Genomic DNA, 17898 nt, shown 5'->3' with positions numbered 1-17898 from the left:
GGCAAAACTACTGTAGCCAGACTGCACAATCCCAGTTTCCTGTACACCTTCTGGGGCAGCAGATGAGCTACTGGCAGGGCTAACAACACTGCTATTAAACTGTAAGGGCAAAATCCCAGATGCTATTGCTTGTACCCAGTAGTATCTTCCCCCTGGTAGATTGCTGTGAAATGGGATTACATGAGAAATCAGGTTCTACTGAGGGTGAGACACTCTGGCTGTGAATGCTTTAGGAATGCAGTTTCCCCAGGCAAGACTGCGTATTGCAAAATAAATGAAATAATACAAAGTATCATCAGAAGTGGAAGTTATAGCTGAGTTTGGCTAAGAGAATGGGAAATTTGCCTTTTCCCTGGCACACAACAGGTCCTGTCTTCCTCAGCGTGAAGAATAGCTTGCAGTAGAGCAGGTTACATGCAGAGGAATTACCTATTTTAAGGAAAATGCTGCTTCAAAGAATGAATTTTTTGAAGTGCTTTGGGTTATCTAAGTGGGCTGTGCTTGCTTCAGTCTAGCAAGAATGCATTTAAACGTGGTGAATGTCATTTTAAATACACAATATCTTTTTCTGGCTATAAAGCTGTCTCATATGGAAAGATGCTCATTATTTGAGAAGTTATAGCTGATTTTTTTTTTTTTTTTTTTTTGCAAAATGCCTCTAAGGCTTTCCAGACTGTAGAAATCCAAAGGAAAAGCAAGTGGTCAAACAAGTAATTTCTATGCTTGAGGAGTGTGCTTATCTGCCTATTTATCAGAGTTGGAAGTATTGCAGAATGTTTTTCACTGCAATTTGGACACTGTCCCAGATTATTTTGGCTCTTCTCCCTGAACTTTCATCATCTGGGTTTCTAATTCTGCGAGGGATCGCTGGGTTTACAGCTTTGCCATTCCTGACGGAGTGCAGGGGTCAGTTTGCCTGGTTGCTTTGTAACTCCCAGTTTCATTCTGAGTTGTCTTTGAAATTCTTTGTCTGTGGGAGTGCAGCATTGCTGCTCTGAGTTTTTGATACCTCCCTGAGCAATTTGTTTAGCAATGAAGAAAGGTGTTAGAATTTAATGAGTGTCCTGAGTTAACGTACACAGCCCTGTGTGTTTAGTCTGTGCTTTTGCTTTTTCATTCTTTTTATATCTTGCACCTTTTCATTCCTTTTTACATGGTTAGCAGGAACATTTTGTGTAGTCTGACATGAAGGACGCCTTGTTTCTGAAATTCATTCAAGTCTGCATAGTTTATGTACATATGAAAGAGAAGAGTAGATCATAAAATTCATCAGAAACTCTAAAAAACAGTGCAAATAAGTGTATTTTGAGCCATCAGTGGAAAAACTATCTATGCTTAAAGCAGAGCTGGGTCTTGCTTTGTATCAAAGCCTGTTTCGTTTGCCCACAAGCACAGAAGTAGTTAATAATTCCTGTGGATGGCACAATTTAAGTGAAAATAGGACAACTCCTGTTTTCCTGACGGCCTATGAGAGTGATTGCTGCTAGGTAACCATGAATGACAGCACACATAAACATTAAATCTCTTTTCTGTATTTACGTCTTCATCGTACCATCTTAATTTAGGTGAAACTTGCTTAGAAATCTAGGAAATTTCTGCCCTCCAAGTTGAAATCTGCAAGTCTCCTTGGGACTACTCAGGATATTGTCAGAGTAATTTCTACAAAACAAATTTATTTTCTCAGTTTTAACTAATTTGAAGCAGTGATTACCTGGGGTTTAGCAAACAGACAACTTAATATAACTTCAGCTGAAGTGTCTGGCCCCAAAACTGTTTTCTCTAGTAGTAATTTGCTAGTCGTTTATCACAGTGTGTGGTATAAGCTGTAGTGCAGTATTTCTTTCTTCGAGGATTTCCCAGGTCAAAACTATTTACATGGACATAGCATTCTCAGTACTTCCTCTTGTAAGAAAGATGGGATTTTGTTCCCATTCCACAGTATTTTCAAGAGGTTCTTTGATAACAGCTAGAGTTATAGTAACACTAAAACTGAGCTGTGGGGAAGAGATGAGGGGAGAGAACTTTATTAAATAGGTTATTCTTGGCACCCTGAAACACGTTACAGATGTTACACATATTCAAACTGGAACAGCTTCACCTGTCAGGTCGATCTCTACCAGGTTTCTCTCTGATTATTTAGTACAGAGGATGTGATGCCTGCTGGTATCTTCTAGTGCACTTTATTCCTTAGCGCTTTTAAAATCTGATTTGTTTCTGTTAATGTTTCTTTTGATTTGTGGGATTTAGAAAGGTTTACACCCATAATTCCAATAAGTGCAGTATCTTAACCATGTCATAAAAAAGAAGCAAGCTGAAAGACTCAGTCAGTAGAATTATAAAGCTAAATATAAGATTTTTTTTTTTTTGTAAACTACTTTTGTATGACTAATAAAAAGCTCCACAGCACAATTTTATTTTTATCATGTCACTGTTCTTTTGTTTGAAGTGTCTATGAAGTCCATATTGCTGTAATAATGTTTTATTGTTCTGTGCAGCCAGACTATCAGTGGTATGTTCCTGACCAGTTTCCGCCAGATGTGCAGCACAAGGCAAATGGTAAGACAACAGCTGTACAGAGCATATTTTAAATGTATTTTTTCAAATTGAGGGCCTTAGAGGGATGTAGAGTAAACTTTCCTATTTCTCTGTTGAGCGCTTATGCGACAGCTTTGCCTTAGAGAGATGAGGTTGGTCTATGTGCAACACAGATGAGGTTTCTAATGTGATACCATCTACATTACGTCTTTCAGCTTTGTTGCAATTTGTCAAATGTCTCTGAAAAATAAAACCGTGTAAACGGACAAAGTTAATTGGTTTCCTAAGTATTGGTGCCAGCTATCTTTTGGAAACCGGGAGTATTTAATATTTATAGAATCAGAATGGTTTGTTTTGGAAGGAACCATAAAGCTCATCTAGTTCCGCTCCTGCTGCCATGGGCAGGGACACCTCCCACTGGATCAGGTTGCTGAAAGCCTCATCCAACCTGAGCACTTCCAGGGAGAGGTCATCCACAACTCCTCTGGGCAAACTGTTCCAGTGCCTCACCATCATAGTGAAGAATTTGTACCTGGATTTGAAATCATGCCAAGTTCCTGGGTGTTTCAAAGTGCTTGTTTCAGACCGCTCAAAAATTATGGCACCTATAGTTCTGTGGTTTTCTCTTATCTCATGGCTCTTCCGTAGAGATACCATCTCAGATAAATGAGATATCATGCAGTGTTGAGGGGGAGCCAGGAAAATTTGCTGGAGTGCCCTGCAGGAACATACGTGCTTCATGTGTCTGCTATTTCATGGTGTGAGTGGGTACCATATGGGGTGGCAGGGACTCGTCACCAAAAGCTGGTTTGTAACATCTAGAAAAAGATGGGAACAGAGGAACAATTTTGCTGTTTATTGTCATCAGCATTTGCACAGCAGAGACGGTAGGGTGGAAATGTAACTTGATGAGGCAGAGAATGAGCTTCCCATAATTGCATGGGAACTGTTCAGAGGATTCTGATGTGGTCGTGGGGAAAGTAGTGCTGCAACTGCAAGAGAGGATAGGAGATTAATTTTGTAGTTCCTCCCACTTAAACTCGAAGTGATTTACTGCACCAGAGAATACAGGGAGGATGTTTATAACAGTGAATGAAACAAGTCCGTCCACCAACTGCAGCTGTGGTCCAAAGCAGTGCACTTAGGTGATCTAAAGAGAGAGAGCTTTTCTTTTACACTGTTTGATTCTATGGTTTGATTATGGCTCCCTGAAAAACTTTTTTGAAATCCTTGCTGTCTTTCTTTTACAGTTCATTATCCAGAACATCCAAATAACTGCTTCTCAATGGGACAGCGAGTAGGACACTTTTCCCTTCCCTTTTCTCTTCAGTCTCCATAAAGAGGAATTCTCAATGAGTCCCATCATAGTGCTATGTAGGATGTCTGCTTTAACATCTTCAGGGCTCTTATTCATTGCTGATAGAACAAAGATTATTTTATTAGCCATTCATCTCAGAGAAATCCACCTTTTACTATCAATATATGTATTATGTATAGTCACCTTTGTCAAATCTACATTTAAGTGTTTCGAGAAAGGCTTCAAAGATAGAAACTCCAAGAATACGTGCTGAAAGTATTCTTGATGTTCCAATTTCTTTTCTGTTTTGTATGAGAGCTAATTACAATGGTGGTTTTAAATGAGCTACTATGTGCAGCAGCATTCCCAAGTCTCATTATTCATCTTTCATTTCCTCATTAGGTAATAAACTGACCAATAAATCTTATCTCTTCTGAGATAGGTCTTCATTATAGAAGAACAAAACAGCAATGCAACAACTTTAGGGATGAGGCAGTTTCCTGTAGGAATGCTATTCCAGTAGGTTGGTATTTCTAGGAAAAACCCTTAAGTTTTCCTCAGCTAAAGAAATTTTCCTTTGAAACTAGGTATTTTGTCTTAAGGAATAATTACAAAATACGGGTCTCAGGTTGTAGCTTCAGAGCTGAGCACACATGAAATGAATTGGGAAACTGGTATTTTTTGTGATATACCATCATAAAAGCCTGTTTTAAAGATATCGGAAATCTGTGAGAGTCTTTGATTCTTTGACTAAAACACCTCCGAGCTATCCTGCGCTTCCTGTTGATGAAGTAATCTGTGTCTCTGTGTGGTTTGCAGCTGGAGTATCTAGGGGCCATTTAAGGATTTAATCCCACTGAAAAGAGCATACAGAGTTGAGTTTAGTGATCTCCTTCTCTGTTTTACAGCTAAGTAAGTGCCAGCTAAGAATCTGGATGAAGAGAAGGGTCTCGTAGCCCTTGTGCTACATAGGGCTGAAGTTTCTCTGTAGAGAGAGACAGTTATTCCCAGAATTCCCACAGGCTGGCTGCAGTGGCTTGAGAGACCAGTCCTCAGCCTTGAAATCACATCAGCATGGCCTTGAATACAGAGTTCAGAGCGATGCACCAGCGTGCTCAGGTACCTTATCTCTGCCTTGGTTCATTTAGGGCATGGAAATCATATGTTGAGGCTCTGGAGCGAGTCCAGGGAAGAGCAACGAAGCTGGTGAAGGGGCTGGAGAACAGGCCTTATGAGGAGCGGCTGAGAGAGCTGGGGGTGTTTAGCCTGGAGAAGAGGAGGCTGAGGGGAGACCTCATTGCTCTCTACAACTACCTGAAAGGAGGTTGTGGAGAGGAGGGTGCTGGCCTCTTCTCCCAAGTGACAGGGGACAGGACGAGAGGGAATGGCCTCAAGCTCAAATGTGATGGTAGGAGTGTGTGCAAATGAATATGTGGAGGTGACCAAATTCTGGCAGCCAGGGAAGGATTCTGTGGATACGACTTGACCTTTCTTTATAATTCTGATTCAGGAATCAAGATTTAAGTTCTTTTATAATTTTTTTTTCATTTGTTCACAATTGCTCCCAGTTATTGTTGATTTGCCTTCCTTAACCAGAAATTGATGATCACCCTGGCTACATAAAGCCAGTCAACTTTTACAAACATGTCTCTAGATTTAGGAAGTTTACTTAAAAGTTAACAAAGAACCATTCAGGCCCCTCTGGCTTTGGGGCCTTAGAGATGGCTTTAGTAGGCTTCATAGGTTAAAAACCACAATGTCTGTATTGGTAAGCATGGAGACAGCTTTGACTTGCCAGGGCTTGCATGGGACCGTGAAGAATTACTAACCACGTAAAATATAATTTTCCAGAAAGGATTGGAAAAAAATTCTGTCCTTGATGATGTGTTTAGTGAGTTGATGTATTCCACGGCCTTGCACATTCACATTTCAACAGGTACTAAATGCAAAGCCTGTAGTTTGGTGTGGCTTTCATGTCAGGCACCACTGCAGGATGCAGTTGCCTGCTATCTGTATGTCTGCATGGCTGCAGGATGGTGAGGGTTTAACCTCGTTCCTCTCCTCCTCCTCTTTCATGCTGCAATCTCATCAAGAGTTTGGTTTTCCACGTTACCACTGGCATCCAAACTGAATCCAGAAATATTCAACAGGCGGTTTGCAATGAGGAGGGTGTGGGCTCTATGCAGGTTTATTGGTCTGGTTTTACTAGCATTTTCTTCCCATTTGCATCCAGAAAGTTTCATGTTACACCTCTTGTTAAACTGCTTAAAAACCCAGATAACTCATACCAGAGTTCAGCTGGTCTATGAACATGAGTATTTCTTTTCCATGTCTTCCCAAACAAGAAATACTCCAGCTGAAAGAAGGCAGAAGAGATGGAGAGGAATGTTTTGTGTGCAGCTACTCTCTGTAGGTGGCCTGCAATGGAGATCAGGCTGCAGGGAAAGACCCTCAGAGGGTAACCACCTCTCTGCAAAGCAGCATTAGGGAAAATCATCAGGCTTGCAAAAAAATCAAAGGTGTTTTCCTTCATAAAGAGAGAAGGGCAATGTGGAAAGGTAAGCAGTGAGAGGCAGGTAGAGGTTAAGGAAGAAGATGAAGAGATGAGATGTCTCACTGCACCAGCAGTGTGTTTCCAAGGGAATAACTCTTCCTGCCCGACTCTGGGCTGGTGCCTCCGCAGGTACTTTGCTGTGTGGAAAGCCTGGTCCTAAACTGTACTTAAATTCTTCCAGCCTAGCCTTGTTTGACCAGCAGTGCTGCTTTTGAAGGGACGTTAGGTCCCAAGTGTGTCCATGCTCTGTGACTTAGCTTTCTTGGAACTAGTTCTCAATCTTTTAGTTCTTGGTTGTGGAATTTTGGGGGTTTTGTTTTTTTCTTTTTAAGGAGCAAAGCAGGAGGATTTCAAGCAAATGTAATTAATGTCACTTTATTTGGCAAGCAGTGTTGACTTCTTTTCTTATCCAACTGTGCAAAATTGAAAAGACAGTTGAAAAAAAAAGACTGATTTTGGAGATTTTCCCTGAACCTAGTTTTTTAATGAAAAATTCTCTGGAAAAGAGGTTTATTGCTCAAAGCCTACTCGGAGCAAGACCCCTTTTGCATGCCACAATGGCTGCCATGTATTGCCTTTTCTACTTTCAAAATTGATCTTACTGTATGTTTTTTCTTGGCAGAAAGATTCTTGGTATACATATTTAAGAACAGCAGTTACCCCTTCAGAAGATCAGATATAACTACTAGATTTGTTTGACCTAATCTGTACGTTTTTATTCTGAATCCCAATATGCCAGGCAAAGGGGAAAGCCAAAACACAGCCCCTCACCTACCTCCCAGTTCAAGGGGTAGCTCTGGAGGTTTGCAGGAGAGGCAAGAGCAGCTGGTCAAATATTTTTTCCTGTGAGAGTGTTGAGGCTCTGGCACAGGTTGCCCAGAGAAGCTGTGGAAGCCTGGAAGCCCCATCCCTGGAGGTGTTCAAGGCCTGGTTGGATGGGGCTTTGAGCAACCTGATCCAGTGGGAGGTGTTGTTTCCCATGACAGGGGGTTGGAACTGGGTGATCTTTAACGTCCCTTCCAGCCCAAACCATTCTATGGTCACCACCTGGCATGCCAAGGGGAAAGCAGAAATAGACCTGCAAAGCCCTAAGGATGCCCAGATAAGCACATGAAGAAGCACAGTGTGTCTGCTTACTTTCATTATAATATCATCTCTTGTTCCTTTCCACACTGCTGCTTTCCAGATTTTTGCCCTTGAGGCACCTACTTTGCTGCTAATGTTGTTATAATTACAGCTAATTGGAAGAAGAGGAGGGAGAAGTGTGGGGTTTTCCACTGAAAATAACGACATCTGTAGGGAGGGGAGAAATATGAAAGAATGAAAAATGGGTTTGTGGAGGTCTTCAATGAAAACCAGGCAGAAAAAAAAGTTAATTAACTGACATCTTAATTTTCCTGGAAAAAATCCCAGACCCTAAACATTTTTGGTATTAGTCTGTCCTCAGTGCATACATTACATTAGGAATTATCAGTGCTCCCAAGTAGTCAAGACAGATTTAATTAGCAGCTTGCCATCCCCACTGGGAATAGCAAAGTAATTATTTTCAGGATTTTTATGGATACAACTTGGTTTGTGCTACTGCAATGTAATAAAAGGGCCATTAGCACACCTTTAATTTCTAACTCCAGATCATAAGAAGTTGCCTTTTTTAGAAAGGGATTGCTTTTAAAAGTCAGCTTGAGCTAAAGATCACAGAACGTGTTGTAGTTTTTCAGACTACCGGGCAGAAAAGTCTCAAGTGAAGAGGAAGAGGAACAGGACATGTAATTTAAATAGCTGCATGACTTGATACCTTTATTTCTGTGAAAGAACATGTTAGGATTTGTCATTCAGAAACCATTTAAATGGCTTCACACACCGGCATTTAAGGGAACTTGCCTGTAAGAGGGTGTCGATGGTGATCTGCTGATGGTTGGTGACATGGTGGCTGTTTTCAGTAAATCATTCTCTTTCCTAGTCACTTGAGGAAATGTTCACCTGCTACCTGGAAATATCCTTAGTTCCTCATTGGGCATCTAAGGAAGTGATGTAAAAATTCATTCCAAGCCATTTCCCGTCTTGAAGAAGTGCTACTTGTGCTACAACCAGCTAGAAGTGCTACAACCAAGTGCTACTTGCCCTCATGGAGTCCACCTTCGAATCATAGAATCGTTTGGTTGGAAAAGACCTTTGAAAGTTTGAGTCCAACTGTACCTGTCCAGTACTAAACCATGTGTCTGAGGACCTCGTCTACTCATCTTTTAGATACCTCCAGGGATGGTGACTCAACCATTTCCCTGGGTAACGCATCCCAGTGCCTGATAACCCTTTCTTTGAGGAAATTTTTTTCTCCCCTGGTGCACCTGAACCTCCCCATCCTTCACTTGGTTTATTTTGAGAGTATTTTAAGAATACTCTGTGCTGGGCTCTGAAGTCTGCCCTTACTGCAAAATATTTAGAAGGTTTTCTGGATGGTTAGTGCCATCCTAGATGAGAAACACTTCATTTAACGCTACATGTTATATGTCATGTTTGCCTTTTGTCTCTGGCAGAGTGTGCCTGCAGTGCTGTGATATCTGCTGCTTTGCACCAGCTGAGCAAGAACTTTAGGAACCAAAAGCATCTTGACATAAGCAGGGTGATCTTAGTGTGTCCCAGTGGGACTCGGGACTGGAAGGAACAAAAATCATTGAAGGGTATCTCCACTGTATAGCTGCCTGAGGCGCTGAATATCCAAGTCCTCTCTATTTTTATTCCCACCATATTATATTGTTGTACGAATACCAAAATAGTGAAGCTAGGAAACAGATTTCTTGTTAGAAGTTTTGTTCCATCCTCTTTGCTGTGACAGAAGACTATTTACCTTAAACTAAATGAATGCAGAAATACCTGTGTTTATCTTCCTTGCACGAAGAACCAGTCTGCTAATTTTTGTTCTTCCTGGCTCTTTTGAACAAACAACATGAATTTTAGCTCTGATACTACCTGCAAGGAAAAGGTGTCACCAAAACTGATGATTCACAGTACTGCTGCTTGCTACAAATGTGGATTTTTTGGATCAGGTTTTCTTTCTTATACATTTGGATGTCATCAGCACTGTGGGTTTGGAAGTGAGTGATGGGGTTACTGCATAGCAGCTGCACGGCAATTCTCCTAGGCAAATTCAAAACCCTGCTGGAAATACTTCACTCTTAATGTTTCTCTTGTAAGTGAAATACTGTGTGCACTTGTGTGCGTGTGCTACTAGTGACATGTTACAGCGTTTCCAGAGCCTTTTGAAACTTCAGGAAGGAAGCATGTGTTAGGCTGGCAATACTATATTTCCTTTCTTCAATTTTATTTTGTTTTCCTAGCTCGAGTGAGTTACTATCAAACACATCTTTGAACCACAAACACCTACTTAGCCATAGGTACTACTACCTAATTCTTCCCTCTGTCATACTTATCTAGTCTCTTGGGTGCACTGCTGAATGTCAGCTGTTCTTTTTAGAGGTCTAGAAAGATTTTACATGGGGACTTCAGGTTTTTAGACCCTACTGTTTCCTCTGCATCAACAAGACTGGATGAAAGTTGAGAGAAAGAATACTGTTGCTCTGTATTTACCTACCTTCATTTGGTACTTCACACTTAATGCCATTCGTATCGGATTGATTACAGACTTGTAATGATGTACAGTATTGGCTCTGGGGATGTGTGTGAATGTGTTAGCAAACAGGGGGAAATTAAATCATAAGAGAGTTGCGTTTCTCAATGTCAAAATGATTTGTCTTGATTTACTTTTGCAGATTCATCCTCGAAGAAGGGAGCCCGTCGCTGACAGCATATGACCTGGAGAAGTGCAGACCAAAGGCTGCAAGCTAGTCTTGCAACTTCATTACTCTGTTTTGTTCTGGGTTTTTTGCCCCTAGCTCCTTATCTCTTCAGTGCATGTTATTTATGCCTGGTGAAATCCCTGCGAGGACAGTAGAAAAGCAGATCATACAGGCTAGCTGTCCTCAGGATCCAGTTAAACTCTGCTGGGAAGCGTTATTACCCTTTGTTCTGAAGATGCTTTTTGTGCTGCCTATGAGAATCTGTTAAAAAGCCTTAAGAAAAAAAGATAAAGCTATTGCTGGGGATTCAGAGACAGTCACATCTGGTTTGAATTCAAGAACTTATAGGCCAAATACTGTTGTGATATTTTTTTAATTTGAAAATTATAGTCTTTTACATTTGTTTCCAGGGAATGATTTGTTGATGTACCATCTTGAACGCTGTACTCTTTTTCTTGGTTGCTTGGTAAAAAGGAAATCTGCTTCACTGTTTTAGCACATTTGTCTAATTGTAAGCAGGGTACTGCGGATGCCAGGCCAGGTAGAAGGTGACTCCCCCTCCCCCCAACCCCCATTTAGAGTCAAGACTGTTACTCCTTTGTTTTGGCTCCAGAATTATATGAAAAATGTTGTCACGGGGGTTTTTTTCTGTGCGTACTTATTTGTATCAGAGGAGTTTTAGTGGAGTTATTTAATGAGATTAACTTCTCAGTGAAAACAGCTTTATATTTCCAAATGATACTTGCAGTGAATCAGAACATCATTGTGTAACATCTAACCTGAGTATAAAACCTGGCTCTTTAAATTAAATTCTATTTAGACCATGAAATTGTTTTCAGAAAATTGTGGTGAATGGGTGTTCAGCAAAGATTACTTGATAATCCACTTGCGAGATTGTGTCTTCCTTCAGGCTTTTAAGAAGTCAGCTTTTGGAAGACAGGTACTCGAGCCTGCTGGGATCCCACCTGGAAGAAAGAACAGAGATTTTCGCACCATAAGGCTGCATGAGATGTCCTGCGTGCTTTCCTTACAGCTCAGAAGTAGTTAATATGCATTTAAGTTTCCACACAAATAGCTTTTTAAGCTGCGTGAAGACAGAGTCATCGGTTATGAGATCACCTGCCTGTGTCATTTCTTCTGTATTTCCATTCCCATCCACATACAAAGGCCTGTGCATTAAAATAATAACCTTACAGGATTAAACATGTTCAGCATTTGATTTTTGGACACAATGGGGAACAGTCCATGGGAAAGGATTTTTCAGCTGTTAGATTTTACAGTGATGCTGCTTTTGCCTGCACTGATCAAAGGAGCAACGCTCCTAAGATATAATGTAGGCTCAGGAAGAACACGAGCAAAGCACTGAGCAAACGGGCCTCTGGAGAGAAAATGCTTTTTCATGGACTATAGAAAATTAGAGTTTGCCTGCAACATTAGCTGCAGAATAAACTCCTGAGCCTCTGTTAGAGAGATGGGAGTTTTTATCTCTGCATGAATGTGGAGCTGGCTTAACAGACACTATAGCAGCAGATAGTTTAATCAGCAAACAATATAACCGCGCTATTCCTGATTAGTGATTTGGCTAATAAGGGTGAGATCATGGAAAATGCTAATGCGGTGCCTTCGGAAAATCCAATTATAATGTAACCTAATTCAATGCGAGCTCTCAGCAGGTGACCAGTGCTGTGGGCAGAGCACTCCCCGTTCAAAGATGTTGTGAATCCTCAAAACAGAGAAGCTTCTGTGTGGGTGGTGTGGGAGGCAACAAACCCCCCGTTTCATTCATTTCCAATGTTTTCCCCAACTAATCACGAAGGTTTGTGCCTTCCATTTGTGGTGCTGAACTCATTATCTGACAACTTGCGCAAGCATTATGTGGCCCAAGCGGATGATTCAACACAAGCCAGTCACAGTAATAAAATAGAGTTTGCAGGGCTATCTTTTTTTTTCTCTGTTTAGTTTAGTTTAGGGTTTTTTTCCTCTTTTTAGTATAGGCTTTTAATGTTTGCCTGGCTTGGGCACAAGATTGTGTACCTCGAGGCACACAGTTCCTAACTATGCTGAGGGTGAGGTATTCCTTGTATTATATGATAGAGATTTTGTATCCTTAAGTCGTATAAAATGCCTGTACAGTTGATTTTCCTCTTGATTTTCATGTAATGAAGTATTTCCCAAATGCAGGTGCTGTCATCTATTTCAATTAGCATTGTCAGACTCGAAAACCCCAAGGATGTGCTTTCTGCAGTGACCCAGGCAAATTAGAGGGGGTAAGTTATTTTAGGTAAAATCAACCATAGTACTCATAACAGGCATTTTCCCTTCCTTGAGCTTTGCTGAGACTGGGTATTAGCATCCTAGTTTTAAGTTTGACCCCGTAAAGAACCCTCTGATGTTTCCCAGTGTTTGTTATGTATTTTATTTTCCAAAAACCTGGCAAGTTTCCCATCTGATTCTTTCTCCATTGCTTTCTCCAATAATTTTCTGTGTTTTCTGTAGTGGTGAGCAGAGCAGTTTCACAGGAAGGGCTACTGTGTTTGTGAAAGGCCTTCTCTTTTTCCCTTTCTTTCCTTGTAGGAACTGCTCAGGTTTTGGGAACGTTGGAATTACTGTGCACATTGAAAGAGGAGAAATTCATATGCAGAGAGTAACTTTCTTTTCACACTGGATCAGACACTCGTTTGAATAACTGAACCTGTAACAGCAGTAATGAGCTACACCCGTGGTTTGTGCCGATTTTCTCTCTTGTGGTGGCTTGGGGAAACAAGAGGAGCATAAAGTGATTTTCTGTCAAAACTTTTCAACAGTTTAAGAGGATGGTTTCTCTTGTTTAGCAGAAAGACCAACATGTCCTACCTTGTAACTTCTGGTGGGAGCATATATGATGGTACAAGTTACATAAATTCATAGAATAGTTTCGATTGGAAGGGACCTTAAAGCCCATCCAGTTCCAACCCCCTGCCATGGGCAGGGACACCTCCCACTGGATCAGGGGCTCCAAGCCCCATCCAACCTGGCCTTGAACACCTCCAGGGATGGGGCAGCCACAGCTTCCCTGGGCAACCTGGGCCAGGGCCTCCCCACACTTATAGGAAAACATTTCTTCCTAATGTCTAATCTAAATCTCCCCAGCAAAATCTTTCAGCTTGAAACATTTCTCCTCATCCTATCACTCCCTTACAACATCCAATAGACAAAAGAAATTTTATTAAATAACAGATTCTAGAGAACATTTTATGTGTGTTTTGACACGGGTTTCTGTAGACTTTTCTTCTAAACTGGACTTTTTCCATTTAGTTGCACCTAAATGTTGTGGAGAAATTTTCATTTCTGTGTATGAGAGCAAGCCTTCCAGTGTCAACTTAAATTATCTGCTTACGATTTCCTTTACATTATTTTCAACGTGATATTCTGGATTCACTAAATGATGTTTTGATTACCATAACAGTAATTATCCAACATTAAAGTAGAGTACATTTGAACTCATGGAGTCATTAGCACAAATGAGGTACTTAAAAGCTTGGGGTCTTCAAGGAGTTTTTGTCCCATACTTTTTTCTTTTTTATTTCTCTTTTCTTCCTTTTTTTGGTTTGTTTTTTTGTTAGCACATATGACACCAGCAATTTGATTTCTTGAAGATTTTTATTTGATTCGCCACTATTTTACTTCCTAGGTACTTTAAGCTCTGTGCCTTGTCAAAAATGTACATTGCTTTACTACTGCCTTTTTCTTCTCTAAGTGATGTTGGTGACAGTCATGCTAATGCTTATTCTTTTCTGTTTCTATAGATACTAATTTCTACTCTTATGCATGAATAATATGTGGCATGATACGAAGATTTCATTGGTGATAAGTAAGTTGCCTTTCTTCATAAATCACTAAATAGCATCCCTCCATAGTCTCAAGCTGTCATTTGTTTTAGGAAGGAAAAAATGTTACTTTGAAATTGCTGGTAAAAACTGGGAGCTGTTTCAATGGCCTCAGAAATTCTAGATTTGAGAGGGAGTGGATTCATGATAACGCTGTAGACAAAGCGCATGAGGTGCCCCAAGTACGCACATACGCTATCCCATAATAAGAGAGCTAGATACCTCAGCCAAGGGTGATTTGATAGATTACAAGCTAAATCCTGGCTCACATAACTTTCTTCCTTGAATCCTTTCACTAGGGTTTTTTTTATGTTTTAATGCATTAATTTATTATCCAAATAATGAAACTTCGTCTCCTACATGACGTTTTACTCACTCGGGCTCTCCCAGTTTCTTACTTTTCCTCTTGCCTTCCAGAACACGGCTTTTGTGTCCTACATAAGGTGGTGTTGATATTCTGGAATCTTGTTTGTCATTTAACAGTGTCTAGGAGAATGTCAAGGCTTTTTTTTCTAGATCCAGTAGCAGAGAATGCCATTCTACCATCCCATATGAGGGACTGATGTGTTATCCATTGCAATGCAAAGTTTTACACTATTTTATATAATCTTATGAATTAGAGTTTCACATCATCAGTGAATTTCACATCATCAGTGAAAACATTTTCTTCTGAGGTGAAATGAATTGTATCAACAGTAGAACTAGAAATACAGGGTGAATACTGTGGATAAAGGAATACACTATACTCTTGGGCTCTGGTTTCTTACCCAAAGACTTGCACTTCATTAGCTCCAAGTCATACGCCTAACCTCATTGCTCTGTCAGCATTTCATTTCCCATTAAAACATGTTTTGGGAGGAATCAGGGTTATGGGATGCACAGTCATTCTGGTCTTGATCCCCCTCTCTCTTTCTGTAGTCTAATGAAGCTGGTGTTTTATGATGATACCTTTTGGTCAAGAAAAGCTCTGCTGCTCCAGCTCCCCTTATTTTTCCTCCTATAATAGACTGGGAATGCAGCCTTACCCTAATGAGCTGGAAATTCTACCTTATCCATATCACCTTGTGCTGAGCACAGAGAGTATTTCTACTCAGGTTGAAGTTCTCTCGTTTAAAAAACCAAAATCCTCGAGTTTTAAAAATGGTTTCTGTATTTGAACTTTGTTGTGAGAATGACAGAAGGATTTATCTGATTTTTGCAGATGCAAGTTTAAAGGTCTGTAAGACACCACAGGGTAGAAAGTATTTTTCTGATTAATAAAACACTTTCCCACCAGGAGCCAGGATGCTGGCTAACACTGTGTGTTTTCAGTGACGGCAGCAGCAGCCTCGCTTCCACCTGCCCTGTAAATAGGGGACACCCAGGTGCTTCCTGTTCGAGGGCTGCTTGTATGAGAGCAAAGAGTCCACGCTGGCCACCGACCGTGCAATGGGCTAGTGGTGGGGAGAGCAGGACTGAGGGCAGGCAGGTGGGGTACGGGATGGAGCACGGCTCCTGATAGGATCTCTTGATGGCTGTAAGAGTTAACATCTTGCAAGGCGAAGACCATAGATTGCAACTTTGTTGGTCCAATGGGAGGTATCAGACCGAGGGAGGTCTGGGGCTCTTCCCTTGGCCAAGGGAAAGGATCTTGAGAAGGAAAATCTCATGGAGCGAAAGCAGGATGTGCGCCGCTTATGTTTGTGTTGTGTGACCCGATTAAGAAAGAAGTTACAGCTTTGACGAAGGGTAAAGCTCCTTTGTTGGCATTTTCATCCCATGTTGGTTTCTTTAATTTAATTATGTGGTTTAGTTGAGAGAAGAGAGGCAGATGTTTAAATTTTCTCGGAGGAAGTTTTCATTTTGTGCCTTCCTGTGTTCAAGCATCCTGTTTCTCAGCTCTTAGTCGTGTAAATCCCAAGTTAAGCCACTTATGGCAATGACATTACCCTGTAGAGCTGACACACGCTTGGGTCCTCTGCAGGTTATTCACAAAACCAGCTATCTCTTTGACTAAATAGAGCAGGCACTTAAACCTGTTACTTAAGGCTAAGTATAAAGCGCCAACCAGATTATTTCCCTTTGCCAAAAGTTGGGAGAGCGCTGCACTTTTCTGAAGATTAGCAGAAGAGCTGTTCTTTTTGTAATTCCTATTCATTTTCCCTCTTTCTCTGCAATGCCAAATTTGCAGCCTGTCCTTTGTAGTTGTGATGCAACGTGGAATCTGTAGAAATAAAGTATCGGCAGAAACAATCCCAGTTGTGCTGCACAGAAGGACTAGCAGTGATACCAGAAAAACACTGTTATCGACACCAAAAGAGCAGGATATTTCAAATAAGATTCTTTTTGCATAAATGACCTGTTCAGACACTAAAACAGCTTTGGAGGGGCAGTCAATCTCCCCGTATCTTCAGCTTTCTTTTAGGAAGGAATATTATGGCTGTAGAGGAGAAAAGCCGATCGCTTATAGACTGGTATAACTATGCTGTCTTATATTGGCAAGAGCAAGGGAGGGATTACTTTATTCTCTGTTACAATTCCTCTGTTGTCAAGAGTTAGTGAGGGTGGGGATACCTAACAGGGAATATGGATGTACTCGCTCTAAAAGGGAAGGGAACTTGCTAAAGCTAGATTTGAGGCATTAATACTGTATTGCAGTTCACTAAAATCATCCTTGGGTCTGGCCCAGTAATGTCAGCAAAAAATGATTGCTCATTGGGACTGTTCCTAATCCTTAATAATGACAATTAAAATCCAAAATGCGTGTGTGGTGGTGTTGTCTCACCGTTTGTGACTTCTAAAGAGACATCTGACTTCCCAGAGGATTCAGGTGTGGTTGGGTCCAAGCACTTTAGCTGCTTTTCTGCTTCTGTCTCATAAATTGATAACTCATGACTTTGAAACACAGCCAAGAAAAAGCTGCCAAACCAGAAAACCTCAGCACCAAATCAAACCCGGAGTGTTACGGGGTGACCTCTGTGAACTGCAGTTCTGCATTACAAGATACCTGTTGGGCAACTGAAAAAAAAAATCCCCAGGAAAAAAAAAAAGGCAATTAATCTGAATGTGTTGTTAATTTAATAGTATTCCCGTGGGGAGCCTTAGACAGTGCTACTATTCACAAGCTTACCGTAGCTTCCTACTGTTCCACAGATGCTTGTGACAGACTCCACTTCTCATGCTCGTTCCTCTGAAGTCCTTTACTTTGAGGTCACAGAAAAGCATCTCTTCATATTTTTTGAGTCAAAGGATGTTTGTGGAAAGTAAAATTCCCATTGGAAGAGGACTCAGAGAGGTGATGTTGTACCGCCAGGAAGCTTTTCCAAATAACTGAATTCTTCTTAATAGAAGTTTTCGCTTTGAATGCAAACAGTCAAGCATTAGCGTGTTGTGAGAGTCTCTGTATCTGAAAGCACAGATAAGAGATGTGGGAAAGGCAAACAAAAAACCCAGAGTAGTACCAGGGAGGGGGAGGATATTAATAAGGAAGGAACATACCTTACAAGTTTCTTGTTTGTTCTGATTATTTCAGCCTATTCTGCTCAGTTTTGTTTAGTTTCTGTATGCAAACTTCACTATTGTTTATGAGCAATATTTCATTTTGAACATTTAGAACAGCTTAATCTTCTGAAGACTGTAAGCCTTTCTTCATCTGAGAAGAAAGTGATACAGACATTGCACCTCAAATTATGTGTTCTAGGAGGGAGTAACACTGATGAGATGTTTCATGACTACTAAGCCGATGTCATTCGTCTTGGTCAATCGTTCTCAAATATACTACATTTCAGTTGCAGGTTTCTAATTCTCCGTTAAATTCTTCAGGCTGCTTTGAAATTCTGCAGGTTATTCCCTGAAACTTCTGCCTCTTAAGTC

General features: G+C 40.8%; 1 protein-coding gene across 3 annotated transcripts in view; it reads left to right on the top strand.

Moving 5' to 3' along the window:
- Positions 1-17898, top strand: part of NDNF (neuron derived neurotrophic factor) — an 88398-nt gene that overhangs the window by 35657 nt on the left and 34843 nt on the right. For 2 of the 3 annotated variants that reach the window (XM_069855195.1, XM_069855194.1), the window contains exons 1-3: positions 12197-12447; positions 12755-12902; positions 13966-14030. Coding sequence is in view for 1 of the 3 variants with exons in the window: in XM_069855199.1 (XP_069711300.1) it covers positions 2496-2556; positions 10154-10185 (93 nt within the window). In the remaining 2 variants the exon portion in view is untranslated. Of the gene's footprint in view, positions 1-2495; positions 2557-10153; positions 12448-12754; positions 12903-13965; positions 14031-17898 lie in introns of those variants that run through there. The other variant, XM_069855199.1, reaches the window with a different exon arrangement.

The sequence above is a fragment of the Phaenicophaeus curvirostris genome, chromosome 4 (assembly GCF_032191515.1).
Source record: "Phaenicophaeus curvirostris isolate KB17595 chromosome 4, BPBGC_Pcur_1.0, whole genome shotgun sequence".
NCBI lineage: Eukaryota > Metazoa > Chordata > Aves > Cuculiformes > Cuculidae > Phaenicophaeus > Phaenicophaeus curvirostris.
The sequence above is the reverse complement of the archived record's forward strand: the minus strand, read 5'-3'. Positions and strand labels throughout refer to the sequence as shown.